Raw genomic sequence first — 17,418 nt, forward strand, 5'->3', positions numbered from 1 at the left:
AGATCTTTCAACTTGGAGGCTAAGACTCTCGCATGATAATAATAATGAGAGTTTTCAAGGTAATTAAGATTAACTGAACAGGAAAAGCTGCAGCAAAAAAATTGTTCTTCTTTGTTTGAATAATGAATCTTTTTTTATCTTGTCAATTATTGAGTTGTTCAATGTCATGAAATAAGTTTCATAGCCGCCTGCATGTGTGGAAAACTTACTTGCAACATCACTGGTCTTGACCTGGATGATGTAGGTGGTGAGCTCCACCATCACCTCCTCGTCCACCACAGCAGCCATCTCGCAGATCATGGTCCTCTTGGGTCCACACGTCTTTGACAGCCACTCTTCATAGTTGAACACAGATACTTCCTCTGTGGTCAGGTCACGCATGATCACCTGGACACACAGCGATAGCTTTTCAAATATACTCTGCTCCATAAACATTGATTTTGGGACCAGCTATCAGCCAAAGTACAAAAAAGGTTCATTCTAATCAATCTATAGAAACCAAATAAAACTGTCAGTTACTTCTGTAATTTGAAATGTTGTAAATAAGAAAAAAATAATGTTGTTAGAATGCTGTTGGAAATATATTTGGCGTCAAAGTATCTGAGGCTGAGCATTTGGTGAAAAAGAATTAAAGAGGGGAATATTCAGCTGTTGTTGGTAAAAAAGGGTCAGTGGTAATAATCCTCTGGTTTGTGGCACTACATCCAATGATGCTGAGCTATTTTAGTCTGGATAAAAGTGGCTGATTGTTTTTGCCAGTATATCCAGAAGCCCTGCCTCTCTTAAGGTGTCTTCTTATAGTCCTGGGAAATATTTCATTGTTGGTCTTGCCTCCCTTGCACGTGAGCTCTCCTTTCTGCACATATATTTGGGCTGTTTACTATGCTGGAAGTATGCCCAGTGCACTGTTGAGTTCATTTCAGTGCATAGACCAAGCAATCTATAAAGGCAGCACATCTGTTTGTGATGCTGAACACACAAGGCTCTGTGCAGGGTCAAGTCAAGGAGATGTTCACAGTTGCAGAGTCCCAAGCTTAGACAGACAGGGCTTGGTATTCTTCCTGACTCTTCCGATGCTCTAAAGGCATGGTGCTTAAAGGATAAGACCGGTTTTTTGACATTGGGCCCTTGATTTCACATTATAACATGATGTTCTACTCACCCCTGCTTGTTGTTGAACATTTGGAGCTGTTCCGAAGATATTCGAGAGGCGTCTGGCTGCTCTCTTGAGATATTCGGCCATGAAACGGTTTCCTATGGGCAAGCTTATACAGGCACAAACTATGCTGTTTATAATTTATTAATTACTCTACACTAGCACTGATAACGTGGAGGTGCGTCGCTTACTTAAAAAATCCGGGTTACTGTAATTTTGATTTTTTTTGTCGTAAAGTGGGTGTTACTGACGTCCTCGTCGTGCTACTGCCACAGACAGCCCACAGACCTGCTGCCTATTTATTCATTCAGCTAAAATTCAAAATTAGTAACCCCGATTTTTTACGTAAGCGACGCACCTCCACGTTATCAGTGCTAGTGTACAGTAAATAATAAATTATAAACAGCATAGTTTGTGCCTGTATAAGCTTGCCCATAGGAAACCGTTTCATGGCCGAATATCTCAAGAGAGCAGCCAGACGCCTCGCGAATATCTTCGGAACAGCTCCAAATGACCAACAACAAGCAGGGGTGAGTAGAACATCATGTTATAATGTGAAATCAAGGGCCCAATGTCAAAAAAACGGTCTTATCCTTTAAGACATTTACATAGGAAATGCGTTCTAATTCATCAATGCTCTCTGCCTAAGACTTCAGACTGAATTTGAAGGTAAGCAGGGATGGTGCTCTCACAGGGTCATTTCAAGAGAAAAACCTTTTTTCTGAAAGAGTATTGCAGTCAATTATATCAAAGGAATCCTCATTAAATATCTAAAGCACATACACAAATAAAAGCTCTCCATCCCTAGCAAAAACTCAGCTTGTATGGGCGCATGTTTGTTCTTTAACAGTATGTGTGTTGGTCATTAGTGCAATGCCAGCATGGTGAATAAAAGGGGTCAATATGCTCACTCCAGGAGCCCAGCTCCTGCTGTGTATGTGTGTATGTGCCTCTGTGTCTGTGTCTTTGTGGGAGGGTGAATCATTTACCACCCTCCCACAGGCAGGGATAGATATGTGTATGCGTGTGTCAATTTGATATAATAGATTGAAACATCCTGTGACCTACAGCATACAGTTCCAGGATAAAAACACAAACCCCCTTCGTACTATTGATTTTTGAAGAAGCTATCAATTACTGTTCCACTTCAATGCTCGTGGTTTTGTATTTTTTATGTATGAGATCTGCAGGTTCATCTTAAAAGCTCATGAGCCTTTGATGGAAATGAAGCAACCAGATGTTTCAGAGGAGCAGAATCTACCAATTATTTTCTGTTTTTAGGATATAAGACATCTCCTGAACATGTACAGTATGTGTGTATCTGGTTGAGGCGAGCCGACCTTGTCAAGAAACCAATCAGGTCGACTGCCGGAGCCGTCAACACGAAGCCTCATTTTTCTCAGCGGGGCGATGTCATCGATCTCCATGTTGAAAGTGTCTTCCTGACCACGCTCGAACCTGCCGTCCACCACAAACAATGCAGAGTTTAAAATCTTGAGCATGATTTCATATTGCAAAAGTCAGAGTAGAAATATAAAATGGAAAGCAAATTTTTTTTTGCCACCTGTCCTCATTCTTCTGCAGCAGCATCTCCTCTGTGCTGCCGTTGGACCCAAACACAGACATGAAGATCTGGGTGTCTGTTCCTGCATTCTGCACATCTCCTGTTACAACCGTTACTTCATAGATAATCTGATGACGAAGAAATTAGACATTCCACTCATTATATTTGAATTGTAAAACCATTCAAATTAGTTAAGTAGCTCAAAAAATTATAAATATTTACAATGATTGTATATTAGACAACAACAACAATAATACCAATACTAATACTAATACTAATACTAATTCTACCACTACTAATGATAATTATAATAAATGGCTAAATAAATGAATTTGAGAAGAACATGTCAGCAGTCACTGTTAAAAAGCCTTATGTCTGTAGGAACAAAGGACCTCCTGAACCTCTCAGTCAAGCTGCTCCTCTGTCCTGCCATGATGCTGTGGATGTTTATTATTCTCCAAAACAGAATGTAATTTCCTCCTCATCCGTTGCTCCACCACAGCACTGAGAGGGTCCAGCCTTCTGCCTACAACAGAACTGGCCTTTTTTTTACCAGTTTGTCCAGGCGCCTACAGTTTTTGTCTGTAGTGCAACTCCCCCAGCAGACAACAGCATAGAACAGTGCACTCTCAATGATAGTGTGATAAAACATGCATATCATATCACGACAGACATTGAAGACACCCGAGCCGTCCCGAGAAGAGACAGCTCTGGCCCCTCCTGTACACGGCTTCTATGTTGGCAGAACACTCCAGTTTATTATCCAGCACCACCCCCAGGTGTCTGCAGGTCTGAACAGTCTGTATCTCCCCCCCATCAATGTAGACTGACTGGTATGGAGTTTTAGATCTCCTGAAGTCCACCACCAGCTCTTTGGTCTATATGATAATTATAATGTAAATTATAATAAACATTAATTATAATGTAAAAATAATTATTTTATTGCCTAAAGATTTAGATATGAAATTAAATCACAATAATCAGTGTTCTTGGTTTAAAGGGTCCCAGTGGTTTTATCTATGACAGTGAAATAGGAATTCGGTCATTATCACTTGTCAGTTGTGTAAATTTCATCGACAAGTAACCGTGGTGTATGTTGTCTGCCATATGGCTCCGCCTGCGACAACTTGTTCACATTTGCATACCTTCTGGGAGATAGAAATGGCGTCTGCATCCAACACGTTGAACACTCTTGCAGTCAGCCCATCTCCTCGATCTTTGGCCAGCCAGCAGTTGCAAGCAAAGACATATTTGACCCCTTTGGTTGGCACAGCAACAGACAGCTCATCAACGAGCCAGCAGCTCTCCGGAGTGGCCCCATCATGGCCGAGCTGCAGGGAAGGAGAGAAATAATGAAACAGCAAGGGAGTGATTTTCTGCATGTTGATGTGTGTGTGAGAGAATGCTCAGAGCGTATGATTGTCACTGAAAGGCAAAAAGCCTCACCCCTCACTCACCTCCACCTTTTTAATCTCCCCCACATCTGAACCTTGGACCTCAAAGCTCTCAAGGGAGCCAGCCTCAAAGCCCTTCCTCCCATCCAGCAGGTCCAGCCACAGCCTATCTGTCTGGGTGTGATTGACCCCGATAACGATCACGAAGGCCCTGCTGGTGGTGCTTGCATCACGCTCCAGTCCAGTGCAGATAGTGATGTGGTATGGTATGACTGCACAGTGAGGGCACTCAAATTATTAATTCATTTGAGCATGTGATAATGTAATTAATAGCAACCACCCACAGAGCAGTGGATGATGAAAACTCTTCATATTTCTTACTTGGGAGCTCTATTTCTTCCTCTTTCTTCTTCTTGTTCTTTTTATTCATGTTACTGTCAACACTCTTCATTGTCAGGGCTGGGTTCTTTTTACTGTATAAGCTCTCTCGAACTCCTTCATAATCCTATAAAAACAAACAAGACATGTTCAGTGATACACACACACACACACCAATGCAAATGTTATGACAAGTCCGCAATGTGATATAATGGAGCAGTAAAGTGTGAAAAATTTCAGCTAACAGGTGCACATTGTTAGGGGAGCTGTTGCATGACAGCAACAACAGCAAAATTTAACTTTGGGAGTGGACAGGTGTCATAAAAAGACAGAAAGGGATGTACAGAGTTGGAGTGTAGTATATTTTCCTGAAGAGCATATTTCCATTGGTCGTTTCAAACTGTGGCGACAAAATCTAGCAAAGCTTTCACGGACTACCTTTGAAGGACTGGGACACAGAGAGCTTGTGGCAATTTGTGCTACAAATAGATGAAAATGTTCCTGTCCACACACTACACCTCACAGATCATCATGTTTATAGTGAACATCTTGATAGTTTTTCTTTAAAAAAAAAGAAGCCATTTCAAGAATGCAGAAACGCAGCAGACTAACTGAAACAAACTTTTGCTAAGATGCAATTTTCCTTTGGCAGTTGCTATTCTCTCTTTCCTCATCCTTTCTATAATTTCTAGAAGCTCTTCTTCTGTATACTCTTGTTCAAATGAATATGGATGGTCATCAAATCAAAAAAACGCACCGTTAAAGTTCATGTCAGCAAAATATTCTGCTCTGACGTGGAAATAAATCAATACCAGCAGGTTTTCTATGTCTAACGCCTACGAACACTTCTGAAACCCCCCCAAAAAACAAATATTACACACAAAATGCTAAATATATATAAATGATCCAGATAACATTTAGAGCCTTTAAGTTGCAAATATAAACACTTGCTTTTTTCATTACTCCATTATTTTTTACAAACCTTCATTAAGCAAACACAAGTATAAAAAAATAATTTCAATATTTTCGGTGTTGAAACGTAAACAGTCTTTAGGATTTGATGACAGCAACACACAATGAAATGGTTCAGGGAAGGAATATGAGTTCCATTGTGATAGATAATCCTTCTCTTTGACTAGAAGAAGTTACCTCAGAAATTGATATCTCAAATCCTCAGCCAAGAAATGTTAGGCAGATACTATGAAAGTATTTTGGGGGAACTGACCCATTAATTATTGTGTGCAGTGTTTGAGATGTAGTTCTCTCCTTTTATCTTTGTTATTTCTTGAAATTCCTTAAGATCTAATGTATATGTTTCCAATTTGTCCACATGATTAAAAGGCAATCCAACATTCACATTATGCAGTTTTTTACAAGACATCATACCTTGACATAGAAGAGTCTCTCAATGCGCCTGTCCTCCCTCTTCCTGGAGAGCCAACGTTCACATAAGAAGAGGAAGACCTCCTCTGTGTCAACGTCAACAATCTCCACTTGGTCCAAGTACCAGTCAGCACTCACCATGCTGTTATCATGGCGGATTTTTATCTTAAAAACCTGGCCAAGGTCAACGGCCTCTATAGTGAACTTATCCACCTAGAAGGAAAATATGATTGATGTAACATCAGCATAATTGTCAGTTTTATTGTTATTGTTATTATATATATATATATATAGTACATTTACTGTTATTATACTGAATACAAAAAATGGTTTATCATCACTTCAAAATGATACAGTAGATGATTGTAAAATGGCAGATTAAAGAGATTCACGAAAAAAGTAAGCTTCCTTACAGATCCTCGTTCAAACTTGTTTCTGTTTGTCTCCGACTTGCTCAGTTTTCTCTCCCCAGTGTCCCCCAGGTCCCCATAAATCGTCAGGAAGACGTTGGCATCGGTGCCGGCTCCATAAACATCACCTGTCATCACTGACACGTTGTATGTGTGAGCTGAAGTGGGGACAATGATCAGACACGAGCACAGATGGATCAGTTTTAGGCAATTGCAGGAAATTCTAAGCAATTTTCTAGCGTTTGATGCTGCTGTCATGACAGAGGCTCAGTCGGGAATTTAAAGAACACAGAGTGAAAATGGTTTTTGAAGGTTTTGAAATCATGCTCAGAAAGGCAGAGAAAAATTGGGACACTACATACTCTCTAGGGCATCTTCCACCTCGACCTCAGTTACTTTCAGGCTGCCATCTCTTGAGAGTTTCTCTGTGATGATGTCAGAGGGCACCAGCTCTGTCACTGTTTCTCCATCTTCCTCTGACTTGGCGAGCCAGCGCTCACAAGGGAAGATGACAGTCTCCGAGCCCTACATAGAGAAAGACGTGTTCATTCTGTGATATGATCTCTATCTGTATGTCTTAGAGGAGAACAAGTGAACAAAGAGGTGAAGAAAAAGCCTGAGCCATGACTCAGTATGTAAGACATAATGAAATAAAACCAGTCATCTGTCAGGAGAACATCTCCACCTGCTGACCAAAAATGAAGCTGGGTGTGAGTGAGAGGATGCTAGGAAACACATCTCAATGTCTGCTGCTACAATAAATAATGTTCATTTAAAAATTTCTGTCAAAGTACAGAGATGGATATTATTGAAAAGGTTTGGGATATTTGCCAAAGCTTTTATGCTTTGCACGACGCTGCCCTAAACTATTGCACTTTGGCAGTTTTTTTTTTTTTTGGGAGGGGGTTGGGGCAGTTTTCACCACCACTGTGTGACTCTATTGCTACTGCAGACAGTACCTTTCCCTTCCTGAGCAGACGTCTGATCTCCACTCTGTCCAGGTGCCAGCCTGGATTAACCCCACGGTTATCATGGCCAATACGGATCTTCTCAATTACATCCCCGACATCTTCTAGCTGCAAAGGGAACAGAACACATTCATCACAGTAAATACAAAATACTCTTCTGCTTTTCTAATCTCTAAAACTCTGAAAAAAGTACAGTCAAGTCAGGTTTGTCCAAGTTAAGTTTTTTCACAGTCATAGTCAGGTTTTGTTTTTTCATAGTTAGGTTTTTTGTATACCGGCTCAGCCGCCCTTTTGGTTTGTTTTGTTTTAAATAAATCAAGTTTTAATTTTTTTTAAATATCTTCATCAGGGGCCTGCTTCACCACGCCACGCCACCCAACGTGACAACCTGTTGCTAGGTAACCTAATAAATAGCAACATGCTCCTTCAGCTTTTTATTTTTGCTACCACTTAGTTTTCCATGTTTTGCCTTTGGTTTTCGAGGAGTGTTTAAGTTGAGCTTGTGTTTTTATGAATGTAAAATGTCTCACTTTCAGTATTTGTTTTCTTTTTTTGTGATCAAATTTTTATTGTATTTTTATGTCAAACAAACAAAAACAAATACACAACACATGAAACGACAATGGACGACAATCAACATCCATACCAGCACCCCCCCCCCCCACACACACACACACACACACACACACAAACAGGTCTCCTTCCCAGCTCACTCATCCGGTCCTAATAGAAAACACAAAGAAAAACGTTTACCAAAAAAAAACAGCTCAGAATAGTTGATGTGTAGATGCTAGAAGTAGAAGAGGATAAGAAAGTGAAAAAGAAAGCAACAGGACATCATCCCAAGCCATCAATCCAATAATCTATCAATAAAAGAGGACCACAAGTTAATATTCTTGCTCTGAGCACCGTGCATACTGGCCACAGATTTCTCAAGTTTAGCCAGATCTATGACTGTATTAATCCATTGTTGTTGTGACAAAGCATGGGGAGTTTTCCATCTTTGTGCGATTATTTTTTTAGCGGCAGTTAGGGCTACCAAACACCAGCGTTGATGCATCAAGGAAAGGTCTAGCTCAGTAAAATCGTTCAGTAGCAAAATCCTTGGAGAGCAAGGGATGGTACTGTCAAGAATAGAAGAAATCTTTTTAGAAACAATTTCCCAAAATGTTTTTACCCCGGGGCAGTCCCAGACCATATGTAGAAATGTTCCTGTAGCTCCTAAAGAGCACAGCTCGCATATCGTATTTGTTTTCTATAATCTACTATGAATAAAATATTGGTTTATGAGATTTGCAAATCCTTGCACTCTGTTTTTTCTTGACATTCTGTCTCAGTTTTGTTTGAATCTGGGTTGTACTTAGTGATGTTTTCCCAATGTTATTTTACCTCAACAATAAACATATCCTCAGCTCCTCTCTCAAAGTACATTCTCCTCTCCCTCTTGTTGACACACAGAGACTTCTGCTGGGTGCACACTGCATCTCTTCCATACAGGACCATGAAGACATCTGCATCTGTTCCAGCTCCAAACACATCACTCGTGAAGATTTTAATCTCATAGGGAACAACTATAAGGACAAAAAAAGCAGTTGAGCAAAAATAAGTAAGTTGAAAACCAAATCTCTTTGATTTAAGTTTTCTGCAATGCTGTGAATTACATGGTGTGTAAAACTCCGTCTGAAGAGAATTAGGGAACAGATCCCTGACAATGGCTCCATCATCTTCCCCTTTATCCAACCAATGGCCACAAGGGAAGCGCAGCTTTAGTCCTTGAGATGGGGCATCAATCTCCACCCAATCAAGGAACCAGCCTGCTGATCCTCCTCCTTAAACATTGACAAAATTCACTGTGATCACGTATGTAGATTAATTCTGCGTTATTAACCACACAGGCCAGAGCTGTGTCTTAATGTACCACAATTGTCGTGTCCAATACGCAGCTTTTTCAGGGGTCCAATGTCCACAGCTTCCACCGTAAACTCTTCAGTCATACCCCTCTCAAACTTGTTTTTATGGATCTTTGAAGCCTTCAGGTTAATTATCCCTATAGACGTGCACAGCACAGAGTTACTTGATATTTAAATACACATGCATACAAATATAACAGAGAATAATGATCTGGAGTACTACCTGTATCATCCTTGGTGCCGTACAGTGTCATAAAGACATTAGCATCTGTTCCTGCATACTTCTTGTCACCAGTTTTTATCCTTACTGTGTATGTTGTTGACATCGCTATAATGGTAACAACATTTTAAAAGAAATGTGGGTTATTTTTCAGGTCAGTTTGCAACTTCTTAACATCTTTCTCTGGACAATTATAATGTTCCCTTCACCCTTCTGTTCCAGACCAAGTGTAGCATCAGAGTCTTCTTCATCATCATCCCCCATCTTCATAAAGGCTTCGTCCACAGGGACCAGCTCCCTAGCAAGCTGTCCATCATCCTCATCGATAGCCAGCCAGCGTTTACATGGAAAAAAGTACCTAATACAAAATATATGCAATATGAAAGCTGTAAATAAAATGCTTTGGGATACAAATATGACCAGAATTCCTGTTTAGGATTGTTTAATATTTTTTGGTCAAAAACAACTCTGAGAAGATGGACACCTCTCTTTAAATTGCTGCAGTCAAGTACCATCTCCCACCACACAGTGGAGCTCTGCAGACATATTATGTGCAAATTTTCTGATGTGCCTCTGTTGTTGAATTGGTGTCACCCAACAAATAGTAAATATATTCTATAACATTAATGATTGATAGATTATTCAATTCTTCTTTAAAATAATACAAGGGATTTTTCTGAAGATGCAGCTACAGATCTGGATTAAAGCTCTCATGGATCACTGTCCTCTTTCTAACATCTTCATGTCTCACGTTGTGTCATCTTTGTTGTCTACTATCTCCACTCGGTCCAAAAACCAGCCGGCGCTGGCCTGGCTGTTGTCATGTCGGATCCTCAGCTTCTTCAGGATCCCCAGATCGACCGCTGTGATGTCGAAAATATCTTCCTAGGTTACACACAAACAGAGCTGTGACAAAGGGTAGAGAAACCAGAAAAAAAAAAGATAGCAACAATACAAAATTATTAAAATCAAATATATTCAAAACTGTGGAAAGACTGATGGCAAAAACATGGTTCTTCTTAATGTTGTAAGTTTTTTCAAGTTTTTTTAAAAAAGAATTTAAGTTTCTTGGCCATAAAGATGGATAAAACCATGGTTGTTCACACTTTTTTTGAATGGGTTAAACAGGTATAATAACATTAATACAATTGCTTTAGAAGTGCTGATGGGTAGAATTGCTGGGGGATTTTTTTTAACCTTTGGACAGAGTCAGTCTTCAGGGACAGACATGACAGTTTAATGGTTTAGTTTTGTCTTTTAACTCTTGGCAAGACAGTGAGTAAGCAGACTTCCTTAAATGCCAAACAACTTCTTCAACACAAGTTTACATTACCAATCAAAGTTTACCTGGCCTTTCTCAAATTTGTTTAGGTTGTTGGATTTTCTTAGCTGTCGTTCCCCCGTGTCGCCAGTCTCTCCATAGATGTCGATGTACACATTGGCATCAGTCCCCGCCCCCCACATTAACCCAGTAAACACATGAACTTCATATGAGTTTACTGTAAGGAAATCACAGGAAATCATCAGTGACATATTGATAACATTACATCAGAATTTGATAGCTGAAACATTGCCTGGTGGCCAACATATCAGCAGGTCAACACACTACATGCACGTTCTGCTTACTTTCCAAGTCTTCATTGTCTTCAGTGAGCAACTCAACCACAATCTCCCTGTCCTCTTCATCTCTGGCCAGCCAGCGGTTACAAGGGAAAGTAAATGTCTCTACCACTTCTTGCAGTTCCTCAATTATCTCCACCTCCTCTTCTTCTTCTTTCTTCTTCTTTTTCTTGTCCTTCTTCTTGTCTTTCTTGGATGGCTCCTCTTTCTTAACCTCAACTTTCACCAAAGCCGTTGTCAGCCGCTTGATGTCCACTGTATCCAAAAACCAACCATCTCCAATGCCCTTCCCATCGTGGTAAATGCGAATCTTATAGATCTTGCCAACATCAAGAGCTTCAATCTGGGTTGTGAGGAGGAGACATTATTTAAAGTAGGAACTCTAGTCTCCAACAGGTGCTGACAAAACACAAGACCTAATACAGACCTTGAAGATCTCAGTGGTGCCACGTTCAAAATTGTTGGAGCGACTTTTCAGGGTGAGGACTTCAGTCTTTCCTTCCTCTCCATAGATCTGGCAGAAGACATTAGCATTGGTACCTGCTGCACGGACATCACCTGTGGCCACTGTTACTTCATAGTTGATCACTGTTATAGGGGAGATATGATGGTATAAGAGGAAAGAACATATAAAGAGGAGAAACATACTTTAGCTCATAATCCCTTTTTACTGTTTTACTGGTGAATTCAAACTGTGCAGTTTGCTTGTTTTTGTCATTTACATTTTTCAATGTCCAAGGTTTCACTGGGATAGATTTCCACCTCCACTTTTCCATCAGCTTCATCTTTGCAGAGCCAGCGGTGACTTGGGAACATGTACTGCTTCCCATGAACGGGTACGGAGATCTGCACGCTGTCCAGAAACCATCCAGCCCGCAAGCCCTCATTGGTGTGACCAATCAGAAGACGGTAGATCTAGAAACACAGAGCACACAGATAAAATAAAGAAAAGAAACACAAGCAAGTGTTTGAACCTGTGTTCTCAGTCAGATATATGCATATCTAAAGAACTTGCCTCTCCCACGTCAAAAGTGTCAAGTGTGAAGATGTCAGTTGCTCCTGTCTCAAAGTAGTTCCTCAGGTCATTGTCGGAAACTGCCAGTATCACCTTGTCTGTATCACCCTTCTCCCCATACAGCTTGACAAACACCTTGGAGTCAGAGCTGGCTCCATTTATGCTGCCTGTCTTGATAGCTATATGGTAGCTGACATCTGTGGATGAGTGAAATTGGTTCTTTCAATGTTATCAACTTTTCTTGTTACATACGTATGAAAATTGCTTGCTTTAAAATGTTAAAATCTTTTAATTGTACTTACTAAAGAGACGCAGTCCATCTCCATCTGGAACTAACTCACGGATAATCTGTCCATCATCTTCATTACGGTCCAACCACCTGGAGAAAAACACGACAGAAGTCGATAGTTCCAATTATATCGGAGTAACCATAGAGTAAAATTGCCTTCCTGTGACTTAGACATCCAAGAAAATGGAATCTGGAAAGAGGATCAACTTTACTGTTGATGAATGGACAAAGACCAAGAACTGTGTAACGGGATTGGCACTGACTGAGCCTCTAAAAGTCCACATATACAAGTCCAAACATAAACCAGATTTGTGCATTATCACAAAAGAGGTATCCCTAAGTCTAAGATAAGCCTGCATCGGATTGGATGTGATTTATTTTATATTTTTCTTCAAAAGCAGTAAACACATTGGGAGGTAGTGAACCATCCCCAATTAACAAGACCGACAAATAGGATCAGCCTTTTTCCAGAAGTAACACTGCACCCCAGCCTTGCGGTTTGACTCCAGTTACTGCAGGAGAAAGCTAGCTGGCCACATGTATTTAGTGTCCATTTGTAATGGCAAACTCATCCATCAGGTGTCTAACTACTTAAAGACATCATGTGTTTCCTGCAGGATTTCCTTGAAGGTGCGGTGGCCGGACCCCGCCAACCATGGAGACCCCCTGGGGGCCCCGACCCCCAGGTTGGGAACCAATAATTTATATCACGCTGATATCACGATATAACACAATTACACATGTTTCCAGTTATTCTCTTTATTTACAACTGTCACTCAGAAATGCCCATAACATAAAACAGTGTTGTGTTACAAAAAGTATCTTCTTCTATCTTTAAAATGAATCTTTTTATTGTTCCTTTTTCAGATAAACTTAGTGTGTGCCTAATGACAACACAAAATGTTGTTAAATTATATTAAATTAAACATTTGCTAATGGATAAAATAAGTTTGTCACGAACAGACACGAGAGAGAGAGACAGATCAATGGCACATCTGGCAGGCTGGCTCAGAGCATTTTATTCTCCTGGAAGAACAGCTCTAAGGCCTTCTGATAAGGGAACTCCAGGACCGATATAAATCGTGCACAATGTTCAACAACTTGTTCACAAATATAAAATAATAATTGGGAAATAACATCAATTCAACGTCACGTACCTCTGATCCCGTTATCCAGTTAGAGAGCCGGCCAGTGTCAGATGAGAGAGGGCGGTGGAAGGCTGGTCAAGCGCGGGAAAGGCAGACGAATGCTTTGCTAGTTACTGTAGTTTGTCTCTATTCTTGTGAGTCACGAATAGTTGAAGAGTTGAATCAAAGTGGTTGTTTATTAATAAATCTGATGACTCGCATCCAACACGTTGCTTCAGCTATCGCTGGTACAATACAACGAGAATCTTGCGATACATTAATCTGAACCCACAACTTGGACAGCTCCAAAATTAGTACCGCAACAGATACAAAATACAAAGCTTGTATTCAGATATCTTGTGATAACATCCTAATATAAAACATTTAGATATCTTTCAGGCATTTTTCTTTTCACATTTCATCTAACTCATGTACTTTTTGTTAGGTCTAGATACCCTGCCAAACCCGGTGAGATACCCGGAAGGGTTGGGTTGAGTTGGGCCTTCTGCATGCACCTTCATGTGGTGCTCCACCACCTTGCTGGGAATCTTTTCTTGATTAAGTTCATTGTGGCATGACTCTGGTGCTGTCGTTACAGAGTTCTCAGACAGTGTTGTTTTGTTGATTAGCGGCTCAGGTGCGTGCTGTGATGTATCCAGTTCCTCTGTGTGTGAAGGTTGTGGCTCTTTAACAGGCAAGATGTGGCGTCTGTTTCGTCGGTACTCCTTTCCTTCAGACTCAACGATGTATGAACGTGGTTCATTGCACTTTTTCCTTACGATCCCCAGTTTGTCAAACACCTTTGTGGTTTGTAGTCTAATCACCTGGTCTGGTGCGAGGGGTGTCAGTGGCTTGCTGGTTCTGTCACAGTAGTGTTTCTGTGTTGTGCGCCTCTTTTTTAGCTGCAGCCTAACCTTGGTGGTGGCTTTTGCTGTTGGTCTCAGTAGCTTTTTGCAGATGGGTAAAGTTGTTCTGGTGCGTCGGGACAGTAATCTTTGTGCTGGTGATCCCAGGACCGTGTCGCGGGGCGTGTTGCGCATCCCTAACAAGTTCAGATAGAAATCAATTCCATCACGCTCTGTGGTCTCTAGCAACTTCTTTGCACTCCTCACAGCTCTCTCACTGAGCCCATTAGACTGCGGGTACTCTGGGCTACTTGTCACCAGCTGAAAGTCCCATACTTCTGCGAATTCCTGAAGTGCTTGGCTAGTGAACTGGATGCCATTGTCAGAGTATAATTTCAGTGGTATGCCATGTACAGAAAAGTGGCGCTTCAGCTTCTGTATGACAGTCTTGGAAGATAAGCTGCTGAGCTGGTCAATTTCAAACCACCCGGAGTATGAGTCCACGAGCACCAGGTAATGATGGCTTTTCCATTCAAAGATGTCGGTGGCAACAATGGACCATGGTAGGTCAGGGACTGTGTGCAGTTTTAATGGTTCCTTTTGTTGGTGTGGTTTCAGGCTGTTACACACACTGCATGATGAGATGACAGTTTCTATGTCACTGTTCACTGATGGCCAGAAGACACTCTCTCTTGCTCTTTTCTTTGTTGACTCTGTCCCTGGGTGTCCTGTGTGTAGCACGCAGAGGTATTCGGACTGCAGAGAGTCAGGCACTGCTCTGTTTCCTTTCATGACGATTTCATTCTCCAGCAGCAGCTCATCACGGAAGTTGAAGAATGGTTTTACCTTGATGGGTACGCTGCTTGCATGTCTAGGCCAGCCATTCCGAATGTAATTGGTGACTTTCTGAAGGACACTGTCTGACGCAGTGTGCTGCCGAAGTTCTTCAAGGCGCTGTGTAGATATCAGTTGTAGGGCCATTACCTCGAACTCTGCATTTTCAGTATCTTGTGGGCCAACATTGCACTGTGGTGCACGAGAGAGGGTGTCAGCCAGGTACAGGTGTTTGCCTTTTTTGTAGGTGAATGTCAGGCTGAACTTTTGTAACTGCAACATTATGCGCTGCAAACGTGCTGGGACCGTGTGGAATGGTTTGTTGTGGATGGTGACAAGAGGCTGATGGTCATTCTCAATCAAGACAGGCTTGCCATAGATGTAGTCATAGAAACGGTGACAGGCGAACACTACAGCGAGTAGTTCCTTTTCGATTTGCGCATATCTTGTCTCCGTCTGTGTCAATGTGCGTGATGCGTATGCTATCGGATTTCCGTCCTGGAGGAATGCAGCTCCTAGGCCATGCTGGGAGGCATCACAGGTGAGCGTTACCGGCTTTTCCACGTTGTAGTAGTGAAGCACAGGTGGGCTGGTGATACATGCCTTCAGTCTGGTGAATGCGGTCTGCTGATGCTCTGTCCAGCTCCACAGCACGTCCTTGTGTAGCAGTTGTCGCAGAGGTGATGTCAGTTCGCTCAGATTTGGAATGAATTTTCCTAGGTAGTTAATCATTCGTAGGAAGCATTTTGTCTTCCGGAGGTGGCATGTCACTGATCGCTTTGATTTTTTTGGGATCTGCTTTGAGGCCTTTGTCAGTGAATGTGTGACCAACGTAGTTCACCTCCTTGAGTCCAAATTTGCATTTTTTCGGGTTCAGTCTGAGTTTCACGTGTCTGGCACGATCCATCACCTTTCGGAGGTTGGTATAGTGCTCTTCAGGTCCTTTGCCGCCTACTATGATGTCATCCACGATAATGGCACATGGACATCCAGCAAATATTTGTTCCATAGCCCTTTGAAAAACCTCTGATGCTGTGCTGATGCCAAATGGCATTTGCAGGAACTTGAATTTGCCATGAGGAGTCGTGAACGTGGTGCGAAGCGATGAGGCCTCATCCAATCTGACTTGCCAGAATGAGCTCTTTGCATCCAGAACAGAGAAGATGGTGGCACCTGACATCTGGGCTGCCACCTCCTCCACTGTGCGCATTGGATGGTGTGGATGCATGAGGGCCTGGTTCAGGTTCCTGGGATCAATGCAAATGCGAACGTCCCCCGTTTCCTTCTTATGTGTAGCCACCATGTTGGACACCCATTCTGTGGGCTCATCCACGGGTTTGATTACCTTTAATTTTTACATCCTTTGGAGCTCTTGTTCCACTTTTTTCTGCATTGCTGCTAGAACACGGCACGGAGGGCTGACAACTGGTGTTACATTTGGATCCACTTTCATTGAGTTACAGGTAAGTCACCCAGTTCATCTGTAAACAGATCTGCATAATCTTGAAATATTTTCTCTGACATTGTCTGATCCTGAACAGTCTCAATGTGATACACTTCACTGCTGAAAGTGACAAGTTTCATTTTCAGGCTCTCTTCCAAGCCCAAGATGGACTTCACATTTTCACTCACTATCTGAAATTGGAGACTGTATTGTTCTCTGTTCAGTCTGCACTGTAGTGTCACTGCACCAATTGGTTTAATCAGAGAACCACCGAATGCTACAAGTTTGATTTGTTTGATTGGTTTACACAGTTATTCATTTCGTTTTATCAGATTGTATGTGCGCAAAGACATGACGTTGCATTTTGCCCCTGTATCAACTTTTAATTTCAGGTTTTTGTCATTTACTGAGAGGAAACAATGTCCTTCCTTGTCATGAGCATCACTGTTTTTGCCTTGCTCATTGTGTATGGACAACCCATCAATGGTGAATGTCTCCTCGTTGTCAGCTTCAGAATCTGATTCAGCACAGAGCTGATGCACCTGTTTATTTGCTGTGCTTAACTTAGCAGATTTACATACACTTTTGAAGTGGTTCAGTTTGCCACAGTGGTGGCATTGCTGGCCTAGAGCCGGACACTGATCACGCTTAGCTTGATGTGTTCCACCACAATTTCTGCAGTTGGTAATTGTTGAGTTATCTTGCTTTGTTGAGCGTTTTGTCTGTCTGTTGAATCCCCTTTGTTTTACTTGTATGACATCGACACTGGCAGTTGCCACGGTTTTTTGGGCAGAGAGGGTTTTGGTGTGCTTTTCTGTGAGCTCACTGATGTGACAGAGGCGTACAGCTTTGGAAAGCGTG

The 17,418-nt window shown here is 41.7% G+C and overlaps 1 protein-coding gene across 1 annotated transcript in view; it reads right to left on the bottom strand.

Annotated features, from left to right (window-relative positions):
* Positions 1–17,418, bottom strand: part of loxhd1a (lipoxygenase homology PLAT domains 1a) — a 36,022-nt gene that overhangs the window by 4,682 nt on the left and 13,922 nt on the right. Inside the window, exons 15-36 of the mRNA XM_075456063.1 lie at positions 12,321–12,397; positions 12,019–12,215; positions 11,726–11,918; positions 11,431–11,591; positions 11,010–11,346; positions 10,731–10,882; positions 10,135–10,268; positions 9,593–9,741; positions 9,387–9,491; positions 9,172–9,300; positions 8,915–9,082; positions 8,643–8,824; positions 7,245–7,361; positions 6,648–6,810; positions 6,289–6,443; positions 5,879–6,088; positions 4,496–4,619; positions 4,178–4,386; positions 3,866–4,051; positions 2,721–2,848; positions 2,497–2,614; positions 210–387 (exon numbers count right to left, since the gene is read on the bottom strand). Of these exons, the coding sequence (XP_075312178.1) occupies positions 210–387; positions 2,497–2,614; positions 2,721–2,848; positions 3,866–4,051; positions 4,178–4,386; positions 4,496–4,619; positions 5,879–6,088; positions 6,289–6,443; positions 6,648–6,810; positions 7,245–7,361; positions 8,643–8,824; positions 8,915–9,082; positions 9,172–9,300; positions 9,387–9,491; positions 9,593–9,741; positions 10,135–10,268; positions 10,731–10,882; positions 11,010–11,346; positions 11,431–11,591; positions 11,726–11,918; positions 12,019–12,215; positions 12,321–12,397 (3,572 nt within the window). The remainder of the gene's footprint in view (positions 1–209; positions 388–2,496; positions 2,615–2,720; positions 2,849–3,865; positions 4,052–4,177; positions 4,387–4,495; positions 4,620–5,878; positions 6,089–6,288; positions 6,444–6,647; positions 6,811–7,244; positions 7,362–8,642; positions 8,825–8,914; positions 9,083–9,171; positions 9,301–9,386; positions 9,492–9,592; positions 9,742–10,134; positions 10,269–10,730; positions 10,883–11,009; positions 11,347–11,430; positions 11,592–11,725; positions 11,919–12,018; positions 12,216–12,320; positions 12,398–17,418) is intronic.

This window comes from Odontesthes bonariensis, chromosome 22 (assembly GCF_027942865.1).
Source record: "Odontesthes bonariensis isolate fOdoBon6 chromosome 22, fOdoBon6.hap1, whole genome shotgun sequence".
NCBI classification, from domain to species: domain Eukaryota; kingdom Metazoa; phylum Chordata; class Actinopteri; order Atheriniformes; family Atherinopsidae; genus Odontesthes; species Odontesthes bonariensis.